Below are 12,488 nucleotides of genomic sequence, written 5' to 3'. Positions count from 1 at the left end.
CTCTGGAATCACTAACGAATCGTTTCAGCTGTTCAGAATCGATTCCTTCTTTTGGGAGTCGATAACTCCGTTTGTCGTGCGTTTTGATTTTTGAAACTTTGCAGACTTTTTACATTCACAAACAGCTCTATAACACACTTAAATGAAAGGGGATATCTGAAAAAGCATAATAGGTGCACTTTAATGATTTTTTTGAGGTATTAGTAAAATAATTAGAATTTGTGTTTGTGCTACCACTGTAGTTGTATGGAACTGATGGTACATAACACGAATGCTCCACCTTTCTATTATAAAAACGTTCTGTTCTTTTCTCACTATAGAGGAAAGGTGTTGAATTTCTTTTCAGTGGTAACAGCACACACAATAGACTAAATTAAGAATCATTTTGATCCTCCCCTCCCCTTTCATGTAAATGAAATCCAAGCAGGCTTAAACACCCTGATGACTATCTGAAGCATTTATTTAACAAATACTCAACTAACAGTTCATATTAAATATCAGACTTGATGCCTGAGCGTAGTGTGCAATTTTTTTTTTTTTTAAACATCTATGTATTTCATACAGAACATGAGAAAGAACATGAACAATGCCGCATGTTTTTGACCTTTTTGTTTTTTTGTCATTGCTGAAGCAAAAACTACAGAAAACGTTCTACAGATTCTTTTTGGAGATGATGGTGATATGAGACTTGACAATACGTAACTGTCATTAGGCTGTAAGAGGCAGTTTAATCAGTCATCAGAATAGCGTTCTGTTTTCTTAGCGTTTCTCATTTTCTTCACAACGGTCTCACACTGGAGATCGGAGTATTGGATATAAAGTAACATCTACATTTTCTGAGAGACTGAACGTGTCCATTATGTCAAGATGTTCAATAAATTGCTGTTGTTACTGTAATAGCGTAAATAGTTCCCTGGTGGATTAGTGGCTATCATGCGGCACTCTCGTCGCTGCGGCCCGGGTTTGATCCCTGGTCAGGGAACCAACCCTAGCCACTGCAGGGCTGCACGAGTCAGTACTGGTCCCAAGCCCAGAAAATGGGGAGGGTTGAGTCAGGAAGGGCATCCGGCGTAAAACCTGTGCCACAATCAACATACCGATCTGCTGCGGTGACCCTGAAAACGAGGGAAAAACATAAATATCAACATATCAAGCAATGGGTTTAAAAGGCCAGAGAATTAAAGGCTGAAAATTAAAGGCTGCAGATTATATTCTATAATCTATAATAAAAGGCAAGAGAATTAAAGGCTGCAGGTTATATTCTACAGAGTAAGGAAGACACCTTGTGGAGACTTGGTGTTAGTGAGGATAGTGAGCTTGTAAACTTGTCTATTGCAGAGGACATAGGACAGAGGACAGGGGGAAGAACTTGTGCCTGGCTACACTCACGGCTCCAGAGGCGCTCCAGTAGGAAGATGTAGACAATAATAATAATAATAATAATAAGTTTAATTTATATAGCACCTTTCCAGAGCTCAAGGACCCTTTACAATAGAAGCATAATGATACATAAACAATGAACAATCATGGACAAACCCAAAATGTGAAAAGCAATGAGCAATCAAGCACAGAAAATGAAATACACAGAACGGATAGAACAGTCACTGAGCAACAGATTAGGGAGATAACATCGAGAAAACAGACACGTCTTTAATACCAAAGTCTGGTGAAAATTTCACGTGAATAGCCTCACTGGGAATGAATGTTGACGCGTTCAAAACTTATTTCCCCCAGTGTAAATGTCTCCTAAAAACACGTCATCATTGAATCAAATTGTTTATACGTTTTACTGTGTTAAACAAAGACATGTTTGTTTGTTTTTTAAAAATCGGTTTATTAGTCGTCTTGATTTGATTATATGGATATGAGCTGTGACTACCGAAACAACATCATCAGAACGAGGACATTAACACGAACCTATTGTTCATTGTTACAGCCAAAACTACTATCTGAGCCATGCTCGTGCAACCCTCCGGTTCCTGTAACACACCCTGGAGTGTTTTATTCCTCTTACACCACAGCAATTTGCCAACAATGACATTTTATTAAAGAGCAGCACATCATACTTTCATGGATCTCTCTCTGAAGACTCTCCAGTGCCCGAAACCCCTACTGCTACAAAGCTCTGCCACCCAAGATTTCTTCCATAAATGTTAAATAATGGTTTCATTTACCATGTCAAGGATGATACATTTTATACATTTGTTAAATGATTAGTAGTCATGCACTTCTGCAAGAAGGACATTCATTTCTTCATTGTCTCAAAAGCTGAAACAGTGAATGGGAAAGTCGTGCTTTTAACCGAGCACTTTTTTTTTTTTTACTGCACACCAGCAGCGGATATGTTCCCATGAAGGTCACAAAAGGCTACAAAAGACAGAGCTTTGTTACTTTGCCAAAGAAGATCCAGCAAAAAAAAAAAAAAAAAGAAAAAAAAAAGAAAAAGAATGTTTCGTGTACTTGAATGTATTCTCAATAAACATTTCAAGGCTGTGTCGGACTGTTCATGCTTAAATAAGATCCACTATCGACAGTTCCATTACGCTTTTCAGTTAGGTTCAGACTAGAGACGCACCCACGTATCGGCCGATAATCCGAAAAAGTTTTAAAACATCCGATAATCACGCCGGTGAAAGATTTAAATGAAGATGAGTCGACAAAAAAGTATATATATTGCACAGGAAAATATATTTGTAGAGTCGTATATTTCATATCCAGTGAATGTTAATATATAAGAAATTTATATTATATATTACAGTTTGATGTTTAATGATGAAGTAGAAATGCTTGTGTGTGTGGAGAGCGAATGTGAGACTAACAGGAGGATTTTTACAATTCAGTCAATGTTCATATGAATTAATAACATTCAATAAGTTAATAATCTTACTTTAATCTTCAGAATCGAGTTCATGTGTTCATGTTCATTAAAGTCATGTGTTAATGTTTATGAGACCAGTTACTGTCAAACAACTTGTTGAAATGGAGAGTTTTTATTCGCATCTCTTTCAGAATTGTGGAATTAATTATTATTCATTTATAAGAATGTATAAAAGGCAGAACTATCGGTATCGGTATCGGCCGATATCACTCGGAATAATCGGTTATCGGTATCGGCTGAGAAAGTTAGTATCGGTGCGTGTCTAGTTCAGACCTTCCAAACTAGAAATGTAAACTGAAATAAGACAGGAACCAGAGAGAGGCCAAGCAACGGGTCTTTCCGCCTTAAGTTTTATCTTCAGCTCTATCGGGTTGAGAACAGGCGACTGACTTGGTCATCGCAGGATATTCCAATTTTTTTTGCGTTAAAAAACTCCTGGGTTGCTTTCGCAGCATGTTTTGGGTCATTGTCCATCTGTAAAGTGAAGCGCTGTCCAATTAACTGCACTGAATTTGGCTGAATCTGAGCAGACAATATATTCCTATCCACCAGAGTTCATCTGACTGCTTCGATCTTCTGTCACATCATCAATAAACACTAGTGACCTGGTGCTACTGTTAGCCATGCATGCCCATGCCATAACACCTCCTCCACCGTGTTTTACAGATGATGTATGCTTCCGATCATGAGCCGTTCCCAGCCTTCGCCATACTTTTTTCTTCCCTTCACTGTGATACAGGTTGATCTCAGTTTCATCTCTCCAAAGAATGCTGGAAAATCTTTTTTGATTTCAGGGGCAATTTGAGGAAGAAGAATTTGAATTGCTAGCTAAATATTTAGAATGAAAGTCTTTTCTGTCAGTAATTTACTGGGCAAAGTACAAGTATACACATACATGTAAATAAATCGTGTTAATTTTACACAGAGTAGTTTGCCAGAACTATATTCAGTCATGTGAAAAAATAAGTACACCCTGTGGAAATTTTTGCCTTTTTTTTTTGTTGTTGACATATTTGGACGAGCAAACATTAGATCCTCTTTGAAACAGTGTGTATTAATAAAGTTGATATACTTGAACAAACCCACAAGGGAAATGAGCTTTTTCCCATCATTTATTCAGGAGAAAGATCAAGAGGGGTGATATTCTTGTGGAAAAAGTATGTACACCCTTGGCCTCAGAAGCTAGTATTGCCCCCTTTAGCAGAAATAACATCTTGTAGGCGTTTTGCATAATCGTCCACCAAGCTCCACTCTTCCATGCGATATTCTTTCAGGTGCAAGATGTTTGAAATCCAGGCTTTAACTCAGCCATTCCAGAACCCCCTATAACGGCAGGATTGGCTAGACAAATCTGGCATCGTACGTTAGGAGTGACTAGTTCTTCTGACTCATGAGTAATATGGATTATCAGCCAATCGATGGGAAATTGGAAGTCGCTAAAGGTATGGCACAATATGGGTAGGATACAAATAAATCAAGGCCACCTACCAGGTGGGTAGGTGGGATCCTTTAATCAGAAGAAGCGTAATGACGCAGGATGAACTGAGGAAGAAGCACGATGGTGTGAATTCAGGCGCATCAAGCAACTCGGACCAAATGAGACACGACTAAACATATTATTGTAATAACTTTACTGTAGAAACGGTCGAGCACGAGTTTAACACAGGCTTGACTTCCATTCTGACAAAAAAAACAAAAACGTGACAATAAAAAGATTCCACAAAACAATAGCACAATAACGGCTATAACGACCGACAACGGTACTTTTATTCTGTTATGCTCAGACAAACTCATTATTGCAGATACAGCATTAAATACTTGAAAAATAAAAGCTCTTTAAGAGCTCATGTATATGTAGATCAGTGATTCATCAGAATGTGTCTCGATGCACTGTTTATTTAAAAAAAAAAAAAAAAAAAAAAAAAAAAAAAAAAAAAAAAACCCCATGTGAAATGTCCTGATAATATCCTTAAGTGCACCCCTGCCTTGATGTTTAATTTAATTTAGACAAAAAGAAGACAACAGAAATGCAAAACTGTAGATGTCTTTGCAACACTGCAGCTGCACGCATGCTTCGCCAAGGAGAGCAACAGTCGAGACACTGACTGCCTCGGATGGACAAGGCAACGCGTGCGTTATACATGTTTATCGATTTTGGCTTTCAGATGTTCTTTGTAGGCCAAGATGTCCCGACTCCATTTGGTGATGGTCTGATTTTCACAAACCCAGATCTCCTGAGCTACCTATTAGCATGAACGCAAAGATGAAGGAATTTTTTAGTTAAGTAAAGAGGCAAAAAAAAAAAAAGAAAAAAAAGAAAGAGACCTCAGAAGAAGAACAGTTTCCAAAATTACCTGCTGAATGAGTCTGAAGTCGTGGCTGACCAGCATCATTCCCCCTTCAAAGTCATTGATGGCCTCAGCAAGTGCGTCGATGGTCTCGATGTCCAGGTGATTGGTAGGCTCGTCCAGGAAGAGCATGTGGGGGTTCTGCCAGGCCAACCAGGCGAAGCACACACGGCACTTCTGACCATCTGACAGATTTCTGATAGGACTCACCTGGTATCAGAAGAACACAGCAATAGCATTAGGTTCAACCACCTAGGATTGAGGATCAGTATAACCAAGCACTCGTCTGCACAATTAGCTCGTGCTCTGTGTACGTTGCTGTGCAAAGCATTGCAAAACAACCTCTCAACTCAAATACACTTTTCCTACTACGAGTTTGTAAACTTCAGGTTCAAATTCTGAGGATAGTCGTAGGGAACTGAGGGGGAGCTGGGAGAACATCCACCGCGTCCATGCCTGACGTAAACCCTACAAAACGCGTTCCTGTACCAAGCCGCAAAAACGGACCTGCTGTTTGCCGGTGAGTCCGTAGCGTCCGATGATCTTCCTCATCTCCTCCTTCTCTTTGATCTCTGGGTAGCACTTCATCATGTACTCCAGAGGGGATAGGTCCAGATCCAGCTGCTCCGTCAGATGCTAAAGCAAACAAAGAGTAGTCACAGGTAAAGACGCGTCTAATTCGTTCTCCTGCCTGCACAACATAAAATGCCAGGATAAACTGTTTGACCTGCCTTTTTTTTTTTTGGTTTAATTTGGTTTAAATCAGAAAGTGGATAAAAACGAGCAAGTGACCGGCGTGCCTGATTTGTAGTACCTGATGATATCTGCCGATCTTGACATGGGAGTGCTTTCTGATCATACCGTCAGTGGGGAGTAGCTGAGAGAACGGGGGTAGAACATGAGTCTAAAAACAAGCACGTAACATTTCAAGAGACAACACGCATACATTTAAAAACAGTGCACATACCTCCCCAGTGAGCAGCTTCAGTAGTGTGGATTTCCCAGCCCCGTTAGGCCCCACAAGGGCCACTCTGGTATCCAAGTCAATTCCAAACTCCAGATTTTTATAAATGATTGGCTGGGGGAAAAAAAATAAATAAATAAACACAAAATGTGCCAAATACGAGGGAACACGAGAGAGAACATTAGTCTCCTCAAGATGGCACTGCAGAATTTTGAGACAGGGACTGCAGAAAGGGCTTCATTAATCCCAGGCTTCTGCTTTCGACAAATGATGAGTGCAAGGTTGTCATGGAAACACAATATGGGTGTACAAAGCTTGTCGCACTATGTTGTAGTCACGTCACATACCCGCACATCCAAGTCGAGTCCCTAACCTGCAACTCTAAACTAGTCAGAGCCAAATCAAGTCCTGGGACAGCAAGAGGATGACGTCCATCCATTTTCTTTACTGTTTATCTTACACGGTGTCACAGGGGAGACTGGAGTCTATCCCAGGGAACTCGGGGCACAAGGTACGGGAACACCCTGGACAGGGTGCCAACCCACCCCAGGACACACTTGCTCACACACATGACAATTTAGACATGCCAATCATATCTAAAATTTCCTTAGAAATAGCTTAAAGTCATAGGATGAAATCAAGCTTCAAGTACTGAAGTCTCTGATGAGTGTGGCATCACTTATTTTTTGTCAAGTACAGTAGAAGCCACTGTTCCAGGTGGCCATTCCTACCGTATTATCCGAATATCTGAAGCTGACGTTTTGCACCATGATGACTGGAGGAGGGATCTTTCCACAGGCAGGAAAGAAAAACGACAGCGTCTGGAAGGCAAGAGACCATAGCGTTTATAACCTGGCAAATTCCCAGTTCCGATCATAGAAAAAGGTGAGTGAGCCAGGACATACACACCAAAAAAAAAAAAAAAAAAAAAAACAAAAAAACAGGGGCTCACCTTGTCATTCACGACACGTTCAGTCAGCCCTGAGGCAACCATTTTCTGCAGCGTTTTCTCTTTGCTCTGCGCTTGCCGGGCCAGCTTGGCCGAGCCATGACCAAACCGTGCTATGTAATTCTGAGCAAGGATAATAAAATAAATAATTTAAAAAATATATACATTTGTTATTGTATTGTCCAAATTACCATTTACAACCTTAAAAAAAATAAATAAACACAATTTCAACAGCTTAAGACTAGGTTTGCAATTTCACCTTCATATGTGCGATCTGGTCCTGCTCCCAGTTAAAGCGTTTCATCTGATTCTCCTCCAATTCTTCTCTGGTTTTCACGTACTGGTCGTAATTACCCTACACAGACGATACATGGTGACATCACCATACTGTCTGATAGGCAGCGAAACCGCCAGACGCATCACACGCACACAAATCTACAAAAAGGTGTTCTTACCGTGTAGTATTTCAGCTTGCGCTGGTGCAGGTGCATGATGTTGGTGCACACGCCGTTGAGGAAGTCTTGAGAATGGGAGATCAATACCAGAATTCGTTTAAATCTAGAACAGAATTGAACGTTTGGGTTTTGTTTACATGTGGAAACAGAAAACACACTTGACTAGCCGTCTGCCGAGGTTGCACGGTCAGATCAGTTAAACGCTTCGGTCTAGTTTTTGTCAAAGCCCCGGCCGTAGCGAGAAACGTACTGCTTGACGGCGGAGCTACAATTCGGCCTTTTGTTTACATCATGTCGGCAGACAACCCGGACTTTTAACAAGTCAAACTTGTGATATTGGAACGAATGGAAAGAAGATTAACATACTCCTTTAGTTCTTCCTCCAGCCACACGCACGCGTCCAGGTCCAAGTGGTTGGTCGGTTCGTCGAGGAGCAACATGAAGGGTTTGAGGAACAGCGCTCTGGAAAGGAGGGAAACGCGCGAGTGAGCCGAATCTCATTCGGTCGCAAAAGAAAAACGAACGTGTGGACACAGAGCTGCAGAAATCAGAAATACGCTTCGGACGGTTTTTGTCACCGCGCGGTTGCGCTTGGCATCCGCGCTATCATTCGGCCTTTCGTTGCATCATCTTTCAGCAGCTGCCGTGGCTTCACCTAGGTGCCAATTCCACCACGGTGCAACCCGTTGGAGCAGAATAAGAATAAGAGTGTGTGAATTTGACCCGTGGGTGCGTTTACCTGGCGAGGGCAACGCGCATCCTCCAGCCACCACTGAAATCTTTCAGCTTTTTCTGTTGCATTGTAGCGGTGAAGCCGAGACCGTGAAGGATACGGGACGCTCGCATCTCTGCCTTGTCTGCATCCAGCTCCTCCAGTCGTTCATACAGCTCCATCAGCTTCTCACACTCGGCTAACGGGCAAGCACGAGACACAAGGAAGAAGAAGAAAAAAGTTGAGTAACTGTTCAGGTATAAATACCAAAAGGACACTGACTAACACTTGTGTCTTAACCGAAGTCAGTCTCCTTAAAAACTAAAGCCGTTAAGGAGAGCGCTCAGAAAGACGACTATACTGTACCACGCCTAGGAAAGGAAGCTATAACAGTATAGCCCCTATGAAAACGTGGAGCACCCTGAAGAAGAGAAGAGAGCTTTGACCGGAGTACGAAGGTAAACTTCTAACTCACAGTCTAGATGAGCGAGCCTCTCTGCCTCCCTCTCCAGCTTGATCCTCTCCTCGTCCACCTCCATCACACACTGCAGTGCCGTCTTCTCGCTGGGAGCCATTTCACGCGACAAGTGGTAAATGTCAATGTGCTCCGGAATGGGCACCTCTCTGTGGCCGATGGCTGACAGCAGCATAGATTTACCTGGACAAAAAGAGGTTTTACAGTGCCATTAGAAGCTGTTTTTTTTGTTTGTTTTTTAAAAAAAAAACATGTTTCGGATTGAATTTTAAACAGCCATTTTGTGTCATTTTGAGACAGTATGTTTATAATAAATACGTTCTGTAGATAGAAAATGAATGAAAAGGGACAGAATGTGGATTCATCAATAATCTATTAGGCAGGCTGAATGCACAAGCTATACATCTTTTTAATTATGCTAGTCAGAAGTTATGTGACTGAAACAAGAGGAGGTAATAGTCCTAGTTTGCATTTAGGTGCATTTTTAATATCTTAGTATATAGTAAGTTTACAAGATTATTCTCCACAACCCTGGTCCGACTACAAGTCGAGTGAACAACCTGGTACACCGGGTATGTTTTGTGCTGCTATTCGTTTAAAATACTGATCCTTGCTGGTCAACGGTACGCACGTCACTTCATTACAAGTTTTAGGGTGTCAGATTTTCGACTTCCAAAATAAGATCATTCCTAGGCTCCCAACACTTAAAAGTCCCTAGTTTAGTGGCTTTTAGTATGAATACGATCATATTCACTCTGATGGGTGCATTTACACACAGCTTAGCCTGGGCTGTGAGGTAAGCTAAACACTACCGGATATTTAAAAAGGGGGAGGAGCCACCTGTCCCACCCAGGCTTTCTGTTTCACGGGAAATTAAGTTTTTGCAGCTCAGTCTCGCTCGGCAATAACTCGGGACGATTCGCCGACAACTTTAGCGCCTACCTGAAAGGATATACACCGTACCTGTTCCATTGAGTCCAATGAGGCCATAGCGGCGACCCGAGTTGAGCTCCAGACAGGTATCGCTGAGCAGTTCCTGCCCGTGGAAAGTTAGTGAAAGACTGCTAATGTGCACATCTGTGCTGTTCGGATGAGATGCCAGCACCCCCGTAACAGCACGCGCCTCGGTCTTCTTCAGCTCAAACTCATCCAGCTCTTTAGTAAGACTGGCGACTCCTGTGGAAAATACACCAATATTCGGATGAATGCGTTATGCTGCGCACCAGTGAACTCAAACATTATAATAAATAAAGAATAGAAATGGGAGTGTACGAAAATATTGGTAAAAAAACAAACAAAACCGCATAACTGTTGCTATGGTTACGCCGGTCATCTACACTACTCCGCGAGTTCTCGAGACTTCTGGAAACTCCGTTTTAGTTTGAAAACTCCGGTCTTGCGTTTCCATGTAAACGGATCAAAGCTCCGCCCACATTCGTCCCCTGATTGGGTCTTCTGGATCATCGCGTATCCTTCCCTGATTTGTCAAGCCCCTACCACATGACCGTTACACTACCTTGATCGTATACACAACACCACGGAGACTGAACCGCAAGCTTTGCTGGCTTTGTCGTCATTCTCAGCAGACATTCTGCAGTTAAATCCTGTATTTTATAATACTGCAGCTGCCCACATGCGCAAGAGGCGAGCTACGATTAGAGCGACCACCAACAAATCTCATTTCGAGCGGCGTAAGCCCTACAGGAAACGCCGGTTTGGACTAGCAACCAACTTCCTGTTTACACTCGTATGAGCATACCCAGTGAGCACGAATGGTCACGTGACGTGCATATTCGGTCGCGTAGCGTGGACCCGGCGGAAACGAGTGTGGATGACGATCGTAAAAACAAAAACGCACTAGTGTAAACAGGGCCTTAAAGTAGCTTTCGAAACACAGCTGGAAACCTGTCAAAACAGCAAGGAAATAATGAGCGGTGGTGAAAGAGGAAGAACAAGACTGGAGAGAAAGCCAACGATACGATTACGGTTGTTCGGGTGGCTGCTTTCACAACTGCAAGCAAACATAAGTGGCAGAAGTGTCTGTGATATTTGGACCAAACCACAGACGACGTGGATCTCAAGAGTGGCTCAGACGCTGCATTTATGCTGCCTTCCTTTCAGAGGAGAACATCGCACATGTTGGTTAGCGCGATAGATCGCGTACCTCCGCAACACCTATCCGACAAGAACTCAGAGCAAGGCATGTACGGGACACTGTGTATTTAATGCTTCTGGCTCACCATTGAACTCAGACACGCCGTTCTCTTGGCTCTCTGGTTTCTCCCCCTCGCCGTTCACTTCTTCGGCTTTTTTGGGCCGCTGACGAGCCTTGGCTGCCTCCTTCTTCTTCGCTGCCTTCTTCTTGGCCAGATCGGACGGCATCGTGACCGTGGAACAGGAATAAAAGGCCCTGGGGACACAGCAAACTATGGGACAGAGGTGGAGGTTACATACATGCACTCAACTAACACCGAGCTTCAAAGCCAACACAGCAGAAATGGAGTATTTATGGCACGGTTCACCGACCATACTGTTGAGTATTACTGGGAGTATTAAACCCCTTCACTGAAACCTGCTGGGTTTTTATTTTTAAATAACATCACACTGCTAATATAAACAACCTGACGGGAACCGGAAACTCGTCATTATTTGCTAATTTTTGAAGGGTATGACGTGTTATGAAGTGTACCTGGTGAGTCAACACTCCATTTTCCTCACCATGGAACATATCAATGGCTTCCTCTATGGCAACTACTAGCAGAAACAAAGTGGGGAGCTAATCACTGCGTCCGCAATTTTACCGTTTAAGTGTTTATATACATGTACAAGTGACGAGTTTCGGGTACACAGTTAATACTTTTATGAAGAAAACACGGTAGAAAGCTCAACTGGGAAAAAGCCGGCCGGCTTTACGAGAGGCCCAACCACCATGCTACTCTTCCCATGCTAGCTAATGCTAACCATGCTACAGCACTCAAATAGATATCCGGCTTAAACTTAAAGAAGATACTCTTACCGTTTTAATCAAAACAGGCGAATTATTTTACTTTTTTAAAAAACTTAAACCACATAACCGGCCACGGGAGTTCATCTAAATTAACCCGAGACAAAGCTGTGAGTCATTTCAGTTCACTTCTCTGCTGCTCACCGCATTGTGCGCCCACTATACCGGCAAAAACTCGGGCTGAACCCCAAATCACTCCCACTAATCGTAGAGTGCACTACGTGGGCTGCAAAAAGAATTACTGCAGGCTTAATATAGGGCCCCTCTGTAGGGAACACGCGGTCAATTGGGATGCAGCCCCGGCCTACACGGCGCTGCTCCGACACAAGCAGGAAAGCAAGGCGGCTAACTTCATAAACCTCAACATACAGTGCTAACTGTCAGCAGAAAAAATGTTAACAAACCACACAATAATCCGGTAATGTTCATAGTTAACATGTACTCTGATAACTAGAATTAGAACGCGATGTTGTACTAAATTGTTACCTTGACTTCCTGCACTTACGCGGTCCCGGTTCGCTAACAGGAAATCAGCAGCCTCATGGCTTCTCGATACACGGCGTCCTAAGGGCGCGCGTGCTCAAGACCGGCTCGCTAGCCAATCAGATTTTACGTTTCGCGGACGCCCCGCCCCCTGGAGGCTGGCGCAAGAACCGGATTGGGCGTCGCTTTATCATTTACTAGGCTGGGTTTTTTTCCCCAT

The 12,488-nt window shown here is 42.8% G+C and overlaps 1 protein-coding gene across 3 annotated transcripts; it reads right to left on the bottom strand.

Moving 5' to 3' along the window:
- Positions 1 to 4,818: 4,818 nt before the first annotated feature.
- abcf2a (ATP-binding cassette, sub-family F (GCN20), member 2a) lies at positions 4,819 to 12,340 on the bottom strand. Of its 3 annotated transcripts, none has more exons than XM_053628094.1 (15): positions 12,272 to 12,340; positions 11,022 to 11,207; positions 9,745 to 9,957; positions 8,782 to 8,964; positions 8,334 to 8,505; positions 7,961 to 8,056; positions 7,595 to 7,697; positions 7,399 to 7,494; positions 7,143 to 7,262; positions 6,922 to 7,011; positions 6,194 to 6,304; positions 6,041 to 6,103; positions 5,734 to 5,862; positions 5,233 to 5,436; positions 4,819 to 5,121 (listed from the first exon to the last, which is right to left on the bottom strand). In XM_053628094.1, exons 2-15 carry the CDS (start codon positions 11,161 to 11,163, stop codon positions 5,014 to 5,016), a joined length of 1,830 nt encoding a protein of 609 aa, XP_053484069.1. In that variant the 5' UTR covers positions 11,164 to 11,207; positions 12,272 to 12,340; the 3' UTR covers positions 4,819 to 5,013. The 3 variants fall into 3 exon arrangements, with proteins under 3 accessions (XP_053484069.1, XP_053484070.1, XP_053484067.1); XM_053628095.1 differs by having other exon boundaries at positions 11,022 to 11,191; positions 12,272 to 12,302; XM_053628092.1 differs by lacking the exon at positions 12,272 to 12,340 and adding an exon at positions 11,798 to 11,921.
- Between the last annotated feature and the right edge of the window lie 148 nt (positions 12,341 to 12,488).

Source organism: Ictalurus furcatus, chromosome 7 (assembly GCF_023375685.1).
Source record: "Ictalurus furcatus strain D&B chromosome 7, Billie_1.0, whole genome shotgun sequence".
In the NCBI taxonomy this organism is placed as follows: Eukaryota; Metazoa; Chordata; class Actinopteri; order Siluriformes; family Ictaluridae; genus Ictalurus; species Ictalurus furcatus.
This window is presented reverse-complemented; position numbering and strand designations above follow the sequence as displayed.